This window comes from Protomyctophum parallelum, assembly GCF_964188405.1.
Source record: "Protomyctophum parallelum genome assembly, chromosome: 7".
Classification (NCBI taxonomy): domain Eukaryota; kingdom Metazoa; phylum Chordata; class Actinopteri; order Myctophiformes; family Myctophidae; genus Protomyctophum; species Protomyctophum parallelum.
The window spans coordinates 19,730,751-19,749,284 of record NC_139705.1 but is presented as its reverse complement, the minus strand read 5'-3'; the positions used below and the strand labels follow the sequence as shown (position 1 = coordinate 19,749,284).

Below are 18,534 nucleotides of genomic sequence, written 5' to 3'. Positions count from 1 at the left end.
GCATTATGAAGGGTTCATTCTCATTCCTAGCTAAAGGACAAAACTAATCATGTTCCTGTGGTCTTTCTTTACCCCATGAATACAACATGCCCGTGGCGTGTACTGTTTTCAAAGCCAGACATACAAATGTACATAAATTCCTTTTTTGCTACAATATATTTTATTCAAAAGCAGACATAGCAATTTACAATTAAAACTTAGACAGTTTCCCATTTTTGCTTTATAAATACTTTACAACAATGCATGAATCATACAGCCCCCACAGGAAATCATAGTTATTGATTGTCCATTGGGATGCTTAGTTTGATTACTGAGAGTTGGCCAGACCAACGTACTTCTCGCCGACATCAAAGACGGTATAGTACTCCCTGATGAAGACATCTCCCAGGATCCAGAGGCTAGATCCACCGTCGCCAAAGCCAGTGCTGCAACCATAGGAGTCCTGGAGAGACAAACAGGGGACAAAGTGTATTTCACTCACAAATATGTTTGTGTGTGTGTGTGTGTGTGTGTGTGTGTGTGTGTGTGTGTGTGTGTGTGTGTGTGTGTGTGTGTGTGTGTGTGTGTGTGTGTGTGTGTGTGTGTGTGTGTGTGTGTGTGTGTGTGTGTGTGTGTGTGTGTGTGTGTGTGTGTGTGTGTGTGTGCATGTAGTTTACACTGACCTGAGAAACATAGGCAGAGGCAGGGACAGGGAATTGGTTTCCATTGATATTGAAGACCACATCAGGCATGCTCTGGATGTTCTGGCAGTTCACTGTCTCCTGTATAAAGAATGACATGTGTATTATGGTACTTGTTTTTGTTTAAAGTTGCTTAATCAAAATGAGCACCTTAACATAAAATCCAACATTCCTACCCAAGACATAAGGTGTCAGTTTGAACACTGCTGTGTATTCTAAATTAGAGGGGGAAAAAGTCAATAAAAGAAAAAATATATATCTCACCATTTCATACTGGTTAGTGGTGGCTCCAACCCAGGAATTCATGTTGTTGATGTCATTGGATGGGCCAACAATGAGGGAAGTGCCGGTGTCAATGATAGCCTGGCAGCCACCAGAACAGGCCACAGTCTGTCCATTGATGGTAACACTGTTATGGAGCAATTAGCGGAAGCAGAATTAATAGAAGTACACTTTGTATCTAGGAAATGTTTATATTCTGCCAAGTCAACTTTTAAAAGGTCAATTAATTGTGTCAATATAGTGATGTGTTTGCACCTGTCCATACTGATCTGGTAGTAGGTGGAAGAGCTCAGAGGGATCCAGATGAGTTGTCCGGTGAAGTGGTTCTGATCATAACCTCCGAAGATGATCTCACTGCCCTGCTCTGAGTTGCTAACGGGAGCATAGACAAAGGTTTTATTGCTGCTACAATGTATGAGGAACCAGAACAAAATTAATATATACTCTTATGTGCTGGTACTAAGCTGAAACAAAGAAATACACCTAGAACACATTTAAATATACATGTAAATATACATATATGTAGACTGTACATACAGTATACATAGTATACAATATACAGATACAGTACATGTGCATGTACTATACCTATACCTGCCATTGTACACAACCAAATACGAACACTCTTCCATTAAATTTACGTACGGGCTGAGGTAGACGCCGAAGATTTGCTGAGACACCAGGTTCTGCTGCATCATGTTTTGGAAGACGGGCATCACATTGTCAGCGGCGAGGGACTGGAAGGCAAGTCCCAGGATACCATCAGCCTGCATGTTGGCCATGAAAGGAGCCTCAGTCTGGCTGAGCCCAAACACTTGGTTGGCCACAGAAATTCCACCAACCTGGAAGATAAAGTCGCAGGTTAATGAACGTTCCTAGTTGTTGAGTGGAGAGAGGTACAGTATGTGGATAATTGTCAGAATTGCCAAATGATGATTCTGGCTGCTTTTTGGTTTACCCCAACGGTGTCACTGCCCAGATATCCAGTCATGCTGCCGGTACCATACTGGATGGACAGGGACTGTCCATTCGACTGGAAGGAGGAAGACTGCTGTGGGTTGAATTTCTTATGGTTCTCTGTAAAATATGTATTTTTTTAGCTGGGCATTTGAGAAGATAAATCAGACCAATTGTCATACCTATTCTTGTAGTAATTAAAACAGTGTCTCTACTACAAACTTAAATTGTTAGGTAACAAAAACTAGTTATTGTTAAACCGTATTCAACAGGTTATCACTGTCAGAATCATATATTGCAAAGTGCAAATGGGTGGTGCAGTGGTTGCACCATAGAACAAGGGGTCACCCACATCAATTATTGCACCCAGGTGCCAATTATAGCAGACCTACGACTGTCTGTACTGTCCTCTGCCTGGATTTGCCTCTCAGAGAGCAAAAAACTGTACTGTAACAATACTCACGACAAGCCTGGCTGTTGCTGCAGTAGACAGAGGGCACCCACAGGTTGGAAGAGCCGGTGTCAAAGAGTACCTGGAAGGACTGGGGAGGAGTTCCAATGGAGATAACCCCATAGTAGGACAGCTGGAGGTGACACACAGCAAAAGACGAGGTGACGTAACAATAACATTATAGAACATTACATTATATGAACAATGAAGGACTGGTTATTATAGGGTGACTGACTAAAGTTTCTCCTGCTTTTTCAATATCTGGCTTACAATGTCCTTGGCAGTGATTATTAGACATTTTGAGGAAATAAAACCTAATATATTCTAAGTTATATATTATATTCTGAGTTATAATAAGAACAACAGGTGAGGTGGAACACCTGTTATTCTTTTTAGCATGGTTGATGATGAAGTGTATTAGGTTTAGAAATGTGTCCTTGACTCCTTTTACAAGCCTAGACTTACATCATAATCATTGGTCATGGGCTCGTTGCCTGTCTGCTGGAACTTGGCCATGGGGTTGTATGGGTGCTTCTTGAGTGTTTCCTCCAACAGTCCCTTCTCCCGCAGGGCCTGGCGTGGAGATTTCCCCTTGATCAGGGGAACCCTATACAGTAAGAAAATGATCAGTAATAACTAATACCAGGCCTTTTTTGTTATCCTTTACAGAGGTTAGAGTCAGAATTAGTTTTATTCACTATGCACACAAAACAGTGTTAATTGTACTCTGACATTGTGTACATGCATTGACTTAGCTTGATGCAGTCTGTTTTCCTAGCTGTGTATACCCTGACAACCAAGCTCTGTACAGGCATCATGTTTATAAACAACAACAACAAACTAACTAAAACAACAGCTTTTTATTGTGTACAAGAATGGGACAACCTTTTAATACGAAGAAAGACTTTAGATATAGGCAGTAAGGAAACAGCCCCCTACTTTATACTATGTGTGTGTTATTGCTATCTATATAATTCTAAATAGACTTGACAAAAGTAAAACAAAATATCGTATAATTTAGATTAATGATGGAGAGAATTTAATCAAGATTAGAATAATTCAATATCTGAGTTTTTTCAGAGCCTTTAACAATAGTCAAAATGCCAGGTCAAATGTCTTCTGTAAACATTTTTGTGCACATATATTTCACTTTGCACATAAATAAAAGTGATTATTGGCACAGTCTGTGGAGCATGTCACTTCAATATTTCACTGCATATAATTGTTGAGTGAGTGACAAATAAAAGCTTTTGAATCTTGAATAATTAATATCACAAAATAATGCTAACCAACTAGGTGTAGGTGTAGAGGTGGCTTCAGTCAGCCAGCTGGTACTTACCTGAGGAGACATTCAGAGAGAGCCACCAGGGCACAAAGGACAACGAGACACTTCATGGTTGTTGTCTTTGCTGTTGGACTTCGAGAGTGAAGAGATGTTGAAAGACGCCATCCTTTATATACAGGCCATCAAGGTTGTGTCCCTGAAATGCCTTTCCATGTCACAAAATAGCATGATAACCTGAGATAAGAAATGTGTGATACGATGATGAATTATATGGCCATATCTCTGAAAATGCTAGATAAATTAATTAATATTTTTGGGAAGTGCTTTTAAAATATTTGCATTCAGATCAGAAGATTTGATGTTCGTTCTTTTGTGTTATGTTTTTTGTTGATATCCATGTTTTCCACGTGGCAAGAAGTAGACTGGCCGTTTGCCCAAGCTATAGGCCTACTGTAGGCTACGGTATTGATAACATATTCTTGGAAAAAATACCTTTGTGTTATTAAAAGAAGATAATCAAGATAACCACAATTGAATAATGATTGAAATAAAACCATTTTTCCATTGTGTTCAGAAAGCTTAGCACCAACATACAACATTCCTCGCACAAGCACTACCTTATTTAACCGTATTTGCTCAAATTCTAGGTTATTAATGTGTTACAATATTCCAGATCAAATAATATTAATATTACAAATTCTTATATACCGGTAGGATTTTGTTAACAAAAAATACATTTTGCCTTTAAATTTCACTGTTCTTCTGTTACATATATAAATTTTACATAGGATTTTTAAATACACCTTAGGCACCAACCATTATACTCATAGTACTCACAGTACATCACTGAAGTCACAATAAACCACTGTAGTCCTCGTATCACTTTCTAAATGTTGTTACAGGATGTCATGAAGTTTTGTTGCTTGAGATGGTTGAAAAACGTTACATGATTTGTTCCCATTTTTCGATTGTTACGCACCATTTGTCCAACCTGTAGAAAATGTGCTCTTAATAGATCAGGCTTGTAACCAAATTCCTTACCCAAATAATTTTGTTAGAATATGTAAATAAATATGACGACCTCCGTTTGAAGAATAGACTGCATCTTTCTCTAATCATGGTGTACATGGAGACAATAAGAACAACAAACACATGCTGCACCAAACATCTCCTGGATAAACTCCAGGGAAACCGCAAATCCTGGAGTATCTCCATTGTCAAAGGCCAGCTCACCAATTAGAGGTTCCACAAACCAATACCAACAATCCTGGAGAAGCCAATCAAAAGCCTTCGTCGCTGCATGGTATCAACCAACACATTCTGGTATAGCAGAGATCTAAAAAGGTGGATGTGCTCTTCAGGGACAGGGAAGCTGAAGCTACAGTATGGTTCTTTCAGTTTGGACTGCTGCCCCATCTCATGTGACCAATTTACATGCCCTGCAATCTGGTTTGGGAGGAATAACCCCCATGGCAAAAAGGCTACACCAAATATCAGCACCTGGTTGAGGAGGTGTGCCATCAGGAGGACGTAGCCAGGTGTGCCAGAGAAGGCACGAAAAGAAGAAAAATCATATGGAGTGAGCTATGGAAGATGGGGTCACATATTATGCCCTATCAAACCTACCTACAGTACTCTGGTTTCATGATGATTCACCCTGTCTGTGTGCAGCCCCAGCAACCCTCAGCCCAACAGAAATCAATCATATACAGTAACTTGGGTTTATTGTCACATTGTGCATATGTAGACATACAGTACATACATGGGGACAGGGAGGAACTCCTTATATGGCCAGCACACTCTATAGTAGGGAGGATTATCACAACAAAACAAAAGAATAAGTGATATTTGAATTAAGTGAAATCACTGAATATACCTTTAAGGCCTTGAAGTATATTTTCTTAGCAACTTAAAGAGAGAAGAGAACTGACAACGGTGCAGACAAATTAGAGTTTCCAAGTCCATTTTATTGCAGAGTGTAGAGTACAAAGACAGCATCGCATAGCCATGAGGCTGGAGCCCCATGCATGAACCCAGCCAGCCTCACGGCTTCTGGGGACTAACACACACATAGACATTACAGTGGAATCTTATACAGATCAAGACAAAGAGATCAAAGAGACATGGCAAAAGGTGGTTCCCGAACCCCCACTGTCCCAAATGGTCTAAAGTGGTAGTCACCAGGAAGGACAGTACTTGCTATCAATAGGTCAGATCTTTAGGGTCCCTGTAAATTTCTCCTGCAGCTGTCCCAACTAGCGTTGGTCAGAGCAGAAGTTAAGTATCTCATTTGAACAGAGACAACTTGTTAAATAACAGAATAGTTATTTAATTGTGAATTGTAGTTCCATATACATCAGCCTACTCCAGTTTTAGGTGGTAAGGTGACCATCACCTGGTTAAAACAGAGAGATATGTGTTTGGGTGAGCGGTGAAGTGCTAACCACCATGGTGTGACGTCATGTTGTAGTTTTCGGTGGTCACCTTATTACATAAAAGGAGTTATGGAGTATGAATAGGCCTTCAGACTCAGTCACTGGCTTTCAGCAAGTGCATCCAGTAGATGACATAGTTGCATAAGATTCTGAAGGTGAATTTCACTGCAAGGGCCCACAAGTGCAGTGTACTGTATTCAGTTGTGGTACTGTATGCGTCACCTTCCTTTCATCCGCATTCATTACATTGCATGGAAAGGTGGCTTATTTGCACGTGCAGATACAGTTTCTTTACTTGGAAAACAAACTCAGGTACACTGTCACATGGGAATAATATAGGCTATACTCAACAATCTCTCAACATCAACACAAGCTCAGAGAGCATACATAAATAAACAAGTGACCTAACCAATATAACAAAGTTCATTACATACATACTGTACACATCAAGTCCCATTAACCAAAAGCTATTGCCCATGTGGAAACAGTCTCTCAAACAGGGCTGCATTGAAAGGGCATGGGGTGAGCAGAACAAGGTGAAAACACACTGGACAAAGTCACACTAGACTAGACACTAGTCACACTAGACCTCTATGCACTGGACAGGAAATGCTATTTGTAATGGCAATCCTTCACCTTCCAAACTTTGTTGCACATTACTTCACAGGTGGTGGAAGTCATATGCAGCAGTGCACACAGAAACATGACAGATGGATGTCCAGTCGTAGAGCTCAGTTTGACTGTATTTATTGACAGTTGTACAGATGAGATGAACATACCAGTGATAATATGTAGTGATTATCCTGTTCTTTTGGCTGCTGGCTGGTAAGAACGTGTGCTCCCACCATTCCCTGTGTCTAACCTGAATCACTGCACCTGAGTGCTCCCTAAATACACACCCAGTGCTGTCAAATCTAAAGCCCGCCACCAAGTGTTCAAAAATAGTATGCCAACCTAACAAATAATAAGTCACCATCCTAATGGCTCCTACAGCATTAATGACCATCCAGTTGTAGTTTATATTACATCCATGTCTGTCCAGACTCAATGTAATATCCAGGTATGTCTTTGTATTTGTCAATCCCAATGCAATGATGGATAAATCAAACCTCAGCTGCTGGACAAAAGCCATTTCCAAAGAAGTATAAGAAAGAAGTGGCTACCCTCTGACAAGACGATCACTATCACCAGTAGCCACTTCAGCTCTTCTTCTTCTTTCACTTCTTTGGAAATGGCTTTTGTCCAACAGCTGAGGTCTAATTTATACATTGGGATTGGCAAGTACAAAGACATACTATATACCTGGATATCACATTAGTAAAGAAAATTGTCAAGGAGGTCTCTTACTACATTGCATTGCCTATTTCTCACCTTTCATAAACATATTGCATGGTACTTTATAAAAGAAGATGTGGTCTGCTATGTTTATTATTACATTCAACTGACTTGCACCACGTCTAGTGTATAGCATGAAGGTAGCCTATAAAATAACTGGAGACAGCATCGAAGCATGGATGCATAATATTCAGTGACAATATAGCATGAATCATAGGCTGTGTATAGTATTATATTACTAGTTAAAAAACTGCCAAATCTGCTGACCTACTGAAGTTTTTGTTTGATAGGCTAATTCATTTTGGACTTTTTGGGTATATACTACAAAAGGTGTGCAAACATTTTCCATTTGAGCTGGACAGCTTGCATACATTGTGTTGCATTGCTGCCATCTTCTGGAGTTAGTAAACTCCCACAGTGTTGAGCTTGTTTACTTTTTGCCAAGTTTTGTCCAAGCTGCAAGTTTTGTTGTCTCCACCAGGCCGAAGGCATGTGGGGAGAGTATGTTTTGCACTCCGTCCGTCCGCGTGTGTGTCCGTGTGTGTGTGTGTCCGTGAACAGCTAATCTCGGCCACCGTTAACCCGGTCGATGCCATATTTTGCACACACACTCCCTGGATGCCAACCATGAACCTCTGCCCCAAACTTTCCAGAACGGCCTGTTATAGCGCCACCAGGAGGCCGCTTTGTGCAAAACAAGTTTTTCAATGCCATATTTTGCACACACACTCCCTGGATGCCAACCATGAACCTCTGCCCCAAACTTTCCAGAACGGCCTGTTATAGCGCCACCAGGAGGCCGCTTTGTGCAAAACACGTTTTTGCACAGTACACCTACAGATTTTGTCCAAACATCACGCAAATTGGTACACAGTCTCTCTAGAGCCATTCAACGAAACGGGTCTTTCAGATTTATCAGACTCCATCCTGATTGGTTAAGATTGGCTTCCAAAGTTCACAGGAGTGCTCAGTTTCAAACAAAATGCTGCAAATCATGAACACATCGCGTGATTTCCGTGAAATTGTGCACCCACATTCCCAGTAGGCCGAGGACGAAATGCCACATGAACAATTTCAACTCAGCCTCAAGGTGGCGCTATAACTGGCCGAAAAGTGTTTTTACCTCTAACTGCACGGATCTGTGGATAACCTGGTGGAGACCTGTGCCCGGAAGGGCACTTTTTCTAGTTCTACCTGTTGCATCATGTGAAATAAGAAATAAAACCAAATATTCAGTTTTATATTGACATTTGTTGCTATAGACAGCAGTTCAGTTCAGTGCCCTTTTCTGTAGCAGAAATGTGCGTTGATGTAAAAACATCAGTTGTCCTATTTTGTGTATATGTTATAGCAGCTACATTTATTACATTTTGTGTATATGTTATAGCAGCTACATTTATTACATTTTGTGTATATGTTATAGCAGCTACATTTATTACATTTTGTGTATATGTTATAGCAGCTACATTTATTACATTTTGTGTATATGTTATAGCAGCTACATTTATTACATTTTGTGTATATGTTATAGCAGCTACATTTATTACATTTGGCCAAGGATTCCTTGGCGTGTTGAAAGCGCACACAAAAACATCTGATCCGGATCAGTCGGTATAGACACTTGAAACTTGTCTGTCAACAGACAGACACACAAAATCATAGCTTAACTATTGTGTTAAAAGTGATAGCTATACTATTTAAGTACATTTAAGAAATATAGTACTAATTTAATATCCAATTCAATTAACACATTATAGAATCCAGTAAGACGCCTGAGGGCGAGAAGTGGTGAGGTCACGTGCACGCATCCGCCTCATTGACGGCAGACTGCTGGGCGAGCGCTGGTGCTTTGGCATGGAGGGTCAGATCGGCAGGTATAAGTCAAAAGGAAGACATTGAAGAGGAAGGATGGATGGGGAAGGATCAACATATGGAATGTCAGAACAGGTTCTGACATATATCCATATATAGAGATATAAGGAGTTTGAGGTTTGAGGTCAGGTGTAGAGTTGCTGACCAATATTGATGACATCAGGGATCTCCATGGTCTTAACTGCGACAGCAGGTCGCATTTACTATGACATCAGGGTCTCCACATCTCCATCCCTGATGATGTCACATGATGTCACGAGACCTGGGCACCATATATGTATATATAAATGCACGATTCCATAGTTACTTACTTACTATCCCATTCCATCAATGTGACATGATCAACATGATGTCATAGATCCATATCTGAAGCCACGCTGTTAATTGGGATTTGTCCCATCTCGTTTTCCCTGTCAATGGTTTTTTTCTTCTTTTATTGAGGGTGTAGGGACTCCCAGGGACATATGGTTTGTTTTCTTTTCTTTGTGCCTTTTTTTGTAGTTATGCCTACTGATTTCTCCTCTCACAAATTTCTGTGCATTGTCATTGCTGTTGTATATTACTGGCTCATCTGCCAGTCTTCTCCGTTGACAGGTGCCACCCAGCCCGTAGGAGACGGATCCTCACCGGCCAGCTTACCTCCCCAGAACACGGGTCCATTGTGTTTGTACTATAGATGCTTGACAAAGCCTAAGACTCCACGGTGATGGGGAGTTACTGTACTTTTCCACTGTGCCACCCGTCCCTCTCTTGCTTGTTTTTGGTAAAGGACGTTTTACTATAGACCGATTCACAGAGGGTTTCCTGGGTGCGGCCATTACTGAGGTATACCATTAAGTGCAACAGCACTGATTAGCTACACCTGGCCTACAGAGCACCTGCTCCATGGATTACACCTCAGTAATGGCCGCGCCCAGGGCACCCCTCTGTGAATCGGTCTATAGAGGGTATGCTTGTGAGTGACATCATCATCATACCCGGATGTTATGTCACGCCTACTGAGTGACAAAAACTACTTTCTGGCCTTGACAGCTAAGCGAACTCCGTGTGTTTTTTCTTTACAGATATCAACATCGTAAAATATCGACCATAATCGACAATATTACTTTGTGTGCCAATTAGGCATAATATTAAATAGAACAGGGCAGGCTACATAATATACTATAGAGAATGATGCCCTAATAATGTTATTGGTATTAACATACTATTTCGGCAGGCTACATTTGCATGATTGAAACTCTCACAACTTATAATCATCGTTGCAGGGCATATATTTTGAATATAAACAAGCAACCAAATTAATAAAAGTATAAATTGTATATAGACCAACTGTACTGTTAGTGTTCATGAATTTGTTAGAAGGTTAAATTATAAATAATTGAGATTCTGAAGTCAAATGCCTTGACACAATAACTGTAATAACATTTTATTTAACAGCAGCTATAGCAAATTCACAAGGAAGCAGTTTTCCATCTGTAAAAGTTGTTTAACAGCTATGTAACATATAGCATGAATCATGCACATGCAGCCCCCTTGAAGTCATATAGAGTTCTTGATTATCCATCGGGATTCTTGGTTTTATTACACAGACTTGGCCAGTCCAACGTAGTTAGTCTGAGCATTAAAGATGGCATAGAACTCTCTGATGAAGACATCTCCCAGGATCCAGAGATGGCCTCCTCCCCCATTGCCAAACCCAGTGCTGCAACCATTGGACCTCTAGAGAGACAAAGACAGGAGGAATGTGTTACACCATTTTACTTGTGTGAGTAGCCAGTGCAAGTGGTAGTGTGTGCAAGTGCGCACATGTGTGTGTTTGTAAATATCTTCTCATCTTTAACAGTTTTTCTCTACCATGTGCAGTATGTGCATGATGTGTGTGAATGTAGCATACATTACAGAGTGTGTAGACTGACCTGGGAAACATAAGCAGAGGCAGGGATGGTGAAGGCGTGTCCATTGATAGTGAAGGTCACATCAGGCATGCTCTGGATGTTCTGGCAGTTAACTGAGGCCTGTATAAAGAAAGAATGGCATACCATGTGTTATTAGTAGCAACAGCACGTGGTGGTCAGTCTTTTTATTTAAAGTTGCTTAATTGAAACGGGCCTCATAAAATCAACCATTACTACCCACAAGTCAATTTGATCACTGCTGTGTATTCTAAATTTGGCGAATAAAACAGTCAAACTAGAAAACTGTACTGTATCTCACCATTCCATACTGATTAGTGGCGGCTCCAACCCAGGCATTCATATTGTTGATGTCATTGGATGGGCCAACAATGAGGGAAGTGCCCGTGTCAATGATAGCCTGGCAGCCACCAGCACAGGCCACAGTCTGTCCATTGACAGTAACACTGTTAGCAGCAATAGCAGGAGCAGAATTAACATGACGGTCCAGTGTGTATTGGCATTAGGTTTTTGCTTCTGTCTTTTAAAAAGTTAATTGTTGTCAGTATAGGGTAGTATGTTTTCACCTGTCCATTTTGATCTGCCAGTAGGATTCAGAGGTTAGGGGAATCCAGGTGATTTGTCCGGTGTAGTGGTTCTCATCAATATCACCAAAGACCACTTCACTGCCCTGCTCTGAGTTGCTATTAGGAGCATGTAAGACAAATATCAGATACAAGGAACCGCACACACACACACACACACACACACACACACACACACACACACACACACACACACACACACACACACACACACACACACACACACACACATTTCCAGTACCTGCTCAGGTAGACAGAGAAGAGTTTCTGAAACACCAGGTTCTGCTTCATCATGTTGTCAAAGACGGGCACCACATGCTCAACGGCAATGGACTGGAAGGCAAGTCCCAGGATACCATCAGCCTGCATGTGGGCCATGAAAGGAGCCTCTGTCTGGCTGAGCCCAAACACCTGCTGGGTCACAGAAAGTCCACCAACCTGTAAAGTGTGGAAACCAAAGTCAGTGGTTACTGAACGTTCTTCCTTCCAATTTATAATTGAGCAAATTAGCAGACGCTCTTATCCAGAGTGACAAATGCGAGATCTGAATAAGCATGCAGAGTAAGCATGAACAAAAGGTGAATAGTTAGGCCTACATAATTCTGAAAGAATAATGTACTAGAGCCTCAAATAAACTAGGATACCAGGTGAAAAACTAAACTAGCATCTATCGAGGAAAAAACAATTAACATAAGAAAAGCTGACAAGAAGGTATAAAGAGAGAGGTTTAGATTAAGGGTAATACCCTGCGACATACTAGCGGCATATCCACGGGGTATACTGTCTCAGGAACAGAGACAGGAGATTAATCTTGACCTATTGGCCACATGGCTTGGGAACTGTTTGTTCCCAAGGCTACTTACTATGCAGTTCTGACTGCAATGGGGAGTTTATTCCACTGGTGTATTTGTCGGGTGGAGATGTACAGTTTGCAGATAATTGTCTGAATTTTCAATTAAGCGATAGCCCTGGCTCCTTTTGGTTACCTCAACGGTGTCACTGGCCAGATATCCAGTCATGCTGCCAGTACCATAGTGAATGGATAGAGCATGGCTGCCCCACTGGAAGGTGGAAGACTCCTGTGGGTTGAATTGCTTGTGGGTCTCTGTATAAAGAAATGTTTAAGCAGTTATTACAAATCAATAACTAATTATAACTTGTCCAACTATTTGTTATCAGAACCATATTAGGCCCAAGAAGCTGGTAGAATTCTACTTTTGTGCACTGCTACTAACACATTGTAATCTCAAGTACAACTTTCTTTATTCTCTCATTTTCAGTCTGACATATCTGTACAATATGTGAAGATATGTGAGGGCTGGATAATAACTATTAATAAGCCTAGAACCTTGGCAGAGTACTTATGAATAGTCTGTGGAAGTGTGGAGGAAAGTGGAGTGCTGGTAACCCAGCCCTAGCAACCAGACACCCCTTATGCTGATTCTGGTAATGGGATGTTGTTGTCTCCACCAGCCGAAGGCATGGGGGAGAGTATGTTTTGCACTCCGTCCGTCCGTGTGTCCGTCCGTCCGTGTGTCTGTGTGTCCGTCCGTCCGTCCGTGAGCAGCTAATCTCGGCCACCGTTAACCCGGTCCATGCCAAATTTTGCACACACACTCCCTGGATGCCAACCATGAACCTCTGCCCCAAACTTTCTAGAACGGCCTGTTATAGCGCCACCAGGAGGCCGCTTTGTGCAAAACAAGTTTTTGCACAGTACACCTACAGATTGTGTCCAAACATCACGCAAATTGGTACACAGTCTCTCTAGAGCCATTCAACCAAACCGGTCTTTCAGATTTCTCACACTCCATCCTGATTGGTTAAGAATGGCTTCCAAAATTCACAGGAGTGCTCAGTTTCAAACAAAATGCTGCAAATCATGAACACATCGCGTGATTTCCGTGAAATTGTGCACCCACATTCCCACTAGGCCGAGGACGAAATGCCACATGAACAATTTCAACTCAGCCTCAAGGTGGCGCTATAACTGGCCCAAAAGTGTTTTTACCTCTGACTGCACGGATCTGTGGATAACTTTGTATGCCAACTCCCTAGAGGCCAAGGAAAAACCTTTGTCTGGAATTTTTCACATCTGCTCTTTATAGCGCCACCAGGAGGCCGACATATGTAAAACACATTTTCTATTATTACTCCTTCAGATTTTATCCAAATTTCACGCAAATCGGTACACATGATCTCCATAGTCATGTGATCAAGACAGGTTTGTTTGATTTCTCATATTCCATCCTGATTGGCCACGATTGGCTCCTACAGTTTTCAGGAGTAGCAAATGGCCACAACTCCTCAACGCAGCGTCCGATTGCAATGAAACTGTGCACGCATATTCCCACTAGGCTGAGGAAGAATCCTGGTGGAGACCTGTGCCGATTGGCACTTTATCTAGTTCTCTTTGTGTTGGAAAAGAGTGTCTCAACCCTCAGTGTTTTCTTTTATTATTATTATTATTTTTCCTGAGAAATATATTGGTTGAAGTTTGGGAGAGGGAAGGGGGGGCTCCTCACTGGCAGGTGAGCCAAAAACAGTGACAACACATTGAAATGTGTGTGAGAATGAAATAATCAATTGGGAGAAAACAGGGTAAAGAAAGAAAGAAATTAAGAAATTAAGAAAGAAAGAAATTAAGAAAGAAAGAAAGAAAGAAAGAAAGAAAGAAAGAAAGAAAGAAAGAAAGAAAGTTAAAGGTGCAATGTCCTGCTATATGCATTGCAAAGTAATAAAGAGGTGTTGCAGGTGTTACCATAAAACCAGACCCCGTCCCCATAATACATAATTTATTGCCCTTTATGGAAGACCTACACCCCACACTGCCTGTACGGTCCCTCAAGTTAACAGTACTCACGACAGGCCTGGCTGCTGCAGTAGACAGAGGGCACCCACAGGTTGGAGGAGCCGGTGTCAAATATAACTTTGAAGGACTGGGGTGGAGTTCCGATTGAGACGACTCCAAGGTAAGCCAGCTGGAGGCGACACATAGCAATAGACAGGGTGTTGAAACTGAAATGTATAATCACATTACAGAACACAATAACATGTTTGAACACTAAAGGAAAAGGACTGATGATTATAGGGTGGCTGAAATGAGATGAGCTAAAGACTAATTTGTACTTTTAGTGGCCAATTTGTTATTTTCAGAAAACAATATGGTCCTATATGAAGTGTAATTAAATGTGTCCTGCTGGCATGCACATCCTTACGTCAGCATCGTTGGTCATGGGCTCAGTGCCTGACTGGAGGAACTTGACCATGGGGTTGTATGGGTACTTATTGCTGTACTCCTCCCACAGTCCCTGCTCCTCCAGAGACTCCCGGGCAGATTTGACCTTGATCAAGGGCATCCTACATGGCGAGAAAAGGATCAGTAGTCCTAATAATAATACCAGTCCCTTTTTTTGTTCATTTCCAGTGTGCAGTACAGTAAATAAATGAAAAGATTAGAATCTGAATTAATTGTATTCACCATGTACATAAGTTACAACACAGCAAAACAGTGTAAAATGTAGACCTACAATAGCTTAGGAACCTTAATCCATTAACTGTATAGGCACAAACAATGTACTGTACTACTGTACAAGTACAAGGCATGTGTCTAACCTGTCCTGAATACAAATCAAGCATTGCTAAGATATAATCTTTGCAACGTCAATCCTTGTTGAGTGTTATGTGCCCCAATGATTCACCGCATGTTTTGTATTTACCCAGGGTAGTAGCTGAGCACAAGTACTCATTTTCAGCAACGCCCTGCACACCATAGACACACATTAAAACCTGGGAACTGACCAGCACAACTTTGACCCTCAAAAATAACTTACAAAGTGTTGAGTGTGTACACATGGTATAGGTTACGTATATGTGACAGCATTATGACACATGCACACGTGACGCACACACACACACACACACACACACACACACACACACACACACACACACACACACACACACACACACACACACACACACACACACACATACACACACACACACACACACACACACACACACACATATATATAATTTAGCCTACTAAATACTTTAAATATGTAGACAGACTGTACATGCTCAAAATAGGAAATAGCACCCTATACCTTTAAACTTATGTGCATAGCTTTGACAAGCTAAAATAAGGTCTAGGTGGCTTCAGTCAGCCAGCTGGTACTTACCTGTGGAGGCATTCAGAGAGAGCCACCAGGGCATAAAGGACAACGAGACACTTCATGGTTACTGTTGGGCATGGAGAGTGAAGAGACGGCGAACAATGCCATCCTTTATATACAGTCCATCAAGGGTATGTCAACAAATGCCATTTCCTGTCCCCAAATATCATGATTACCTGAGATAAGAAATATGTGATAGCAACAATGGCCTTATCTCTTGGTATTTGCATCATGCAGATAAATTATTAATATTTCTTCTGTGTTCCGTTTAATGTTGACTCTCTTGGCCCTTCACATCGACCATTACTTTATGTTAGGACTGTGCAGACCCCCCCACCTCCCCCCCTCCCTCTACAAATGTGATACATAAATAAATTGTGGGAAGTAGTGATGGGCACAACTGATGGGCCGCCGTAATGGGCTGCTATGCCAATCGTTTAAAACAATCTAGCCATTGATGATTTACACTATATAGAGGCTATGCGCATGCATACAGTGTTTGGCAAATTGAGTGTCAAATTATGGTGTCAAATCCAGTGGCAAAGTGAGTTTAACGTCATGCAATTAGACAGACTTTTCTGTTTGGATGTATATGGGCTGTCAAGGCCAGAAAGTAGTTTTTGCCACTCAGTAGGCGTTCCTGCATAACTTCTGGGTGTACTGATGATGTCACGCGCATATATACCCTCTATTTAAAGTGGGTTCCAAAATGACATGATCGCTGTCCGTGGCACTGACCTCTTAGATTGAGTGCATGCATGTGCTGTTGTGCATATTTGGCTTCCATTACTTTGTCCATGTCAACTGATCAAACAAACTACATTAAATAAAAATTGTATAATAGAATTGAAAATAACTTGAAAATAATTGAAAATAAGTAGCTTATATGTATTCGTTTTGCGATGATATCTCAGATACTTTGAATTTGCGTGAGCTAAATTTAGTATGCTCCACAGTTTCAGTCCTTTTGTCTGTTGTAAAGCAATGAACATTAAACTTTAATGGCTTATTTTTAGCACCATAATGCAGTAGTGTAGTGGTTTCTGAACCTTGGCCTTTCCACTGCACAGGACTGTATAATGCAACATAGTGGATGGTTGGTGGGTTGGGGATTGGGAGGTTGGCCCGATCATGCTCTCTTCCCCCGGAAATTCCGGAATCAATGAGACAAAAATCATCTGGGGATACAGACATTTTTTACTTGAGGCCCGCGTGGCTCAGGAGTTAGAGCAGGCATCCAATGATCCCTGGGTCGGCAGTGTCAAAGTGTCCTTGGTCAAGACACTGAAACCTGCATTGCCTCCAAAGAGTTTGTGGTGTGAGCTCGCCACCATTGGTGTGTGAATGTGGGAAGTGAGGCGTCGACTGTCCACTTTGAGCACTTGGAATTCATTAGGGCCCAAAATGGAACCTTGAGGTATTTTTTTATAACCTTTTTTAGGGTTATAAAAAGGGGATAATTAGGGGAATGTTGGAATCAATTGGACTTTTTCTTAGTAGTGTTTGGACTGTCTTTGAACATTGCAGGTTGATTATTCTTAGATGCTTAGTTTAGATGTTTTTATTATATTGGATTTTATTGGTATCTTTTCTTTGTCTGTTTCTGATGATGAAAACTTCTGTAATGCCTTACTTTCCACTTGTATTGGGGATGATTGAGTACCCACACCTCACCTGTTATACCTATACCGGAATACCGGAAGACTCGACCCGGTGCTTGCCCGTTTTTCCTCCCGGAATTGTCACCAGTGAGGGGGATAACTTTGTAATATGCTATTGGCTGTTTGTATTCTTTTTGGAAAAATATAAAAAGATACTCATGTAGAAAGGCTATATTATTTTACTTATATTGACCCTTTAAACAATTTAGTATTATTTAGTATATGTAAGGTTTTGCACACGCAAATGGTACAGGTCAGATAATCCCCACATATCCTACAACAACTTCTGTGAACAGACTTCAATGTAGTAGATTTTCATAAATTATATTTGTACTTAGGCTGTCTGCTGTCATGAAAGTTTATAGTTAGAGAAATTCAAAGTCCAGCCGTCTGCTGTCCAGCCTCTCCCACCCCTCACATTGGGGAAAATTCTGGGAGGAAAACAGAAACGGGGCGAGTCTTCTTGTTACCTACCTACCTATCTAGCTTCCTACCTACACAGTAGCTTCAGTAATTCACTTTGTGTGCCAAGGAAACATCATCAAATAAAGTTAATGGTGGTGACTGAATATTAAGAGACAAATGCCAATAATGATAATCGGTATTTACATTTCTGAGCCTAATATTCAATGATATGATGAAGCACAAACAACTCATAGTCAATGTTTTAAACTTATGGGCGTATATTTTGAAAAGAGGGAAAGAAGGGAATAAAAGTTGAAACAGTTCATGGTACATAAACTACATTGTCATAGTGTTCAATATATTTATTTAAGCTTAAAATAACTGAGATAAAAAAACTTCTATAGCACATTTACTATTACATCTTACAGTTTCCCATTTGAAAAAGGCATGTAATAATATAGCCCCCATTGAATATCCAACATGATGTTTGGTTTGA

The 18,534-nt window shown here is 41.0% G+C and overlaps 2 protein-coding genes across 2 annotated transcripts; both read right to left on the bottom strand.

Moving 5' to 3' along the window:
- Nucleotides 1–307: 307 nt before the first annotated feature.
- LOC310861969 (pepsin A-like) lies at nucleotides 308–3,772 on the bottom strand (the record flags this gene model as incomplete). The annotated part of the gene is made up of 9 exons (XM_083769705.1): nucleotides 3,710–3,772; nucleotides 2,836–2,977; nucleotides 2,383–2,503; nucleotides 1,921–2,039; nucleotides 1,608–1,804; nucleotides 1,218–1,334; nucleotides 945–1,089; nucleotides 663–761; nucleotides 308–442 (listed from the first exon to the last, which is right to left on the bottom strand). The coding sequence occupies exons 1-9, from the start codon at nucleotides 3,763–3,765 to the stop codon at nucleotides 308–310; spliced, it is 1,131 nt and encodes a 376-aa protein (XP_083625831.1). The 5' UTR covers nucleotides 3,766–3,772.
- Nucleotides 3,773–10,844: 7,072 nt separating this feature from the next.
- On the bottom strand, nucleotides 10,845–16,034 carry LOC310861285 (pepsin A-like; the record flags this gene model as incomplete). The annotated part of the gene is made up of 9 exons (XM_083768684.1): nucleotides 10,845–11,016; nucleotides 11,214–11,312; nucleotides 11,512–11,656; nucleotides 11,777–11,893; nucleotides 12,036–12,232; nucleotides 12,781–12,899; nucleotides 14,658–14,775; nucleotides 15,013–15,154; nucleotides 15,979–16,034. 9 exons carry the CDS (start codon nucleotides 16,032–16,034, stop codon nucleotides 10,879–10,881), a joined length of 1,131 nt encoding a protein of 376 aa, XP_083624810.1. The 3' UTR covers nucleotides 10,845–10,878.
- Between the last annotated feature and the right edge of the window lie 2,500 nt (nucleotides 16,035–18,534).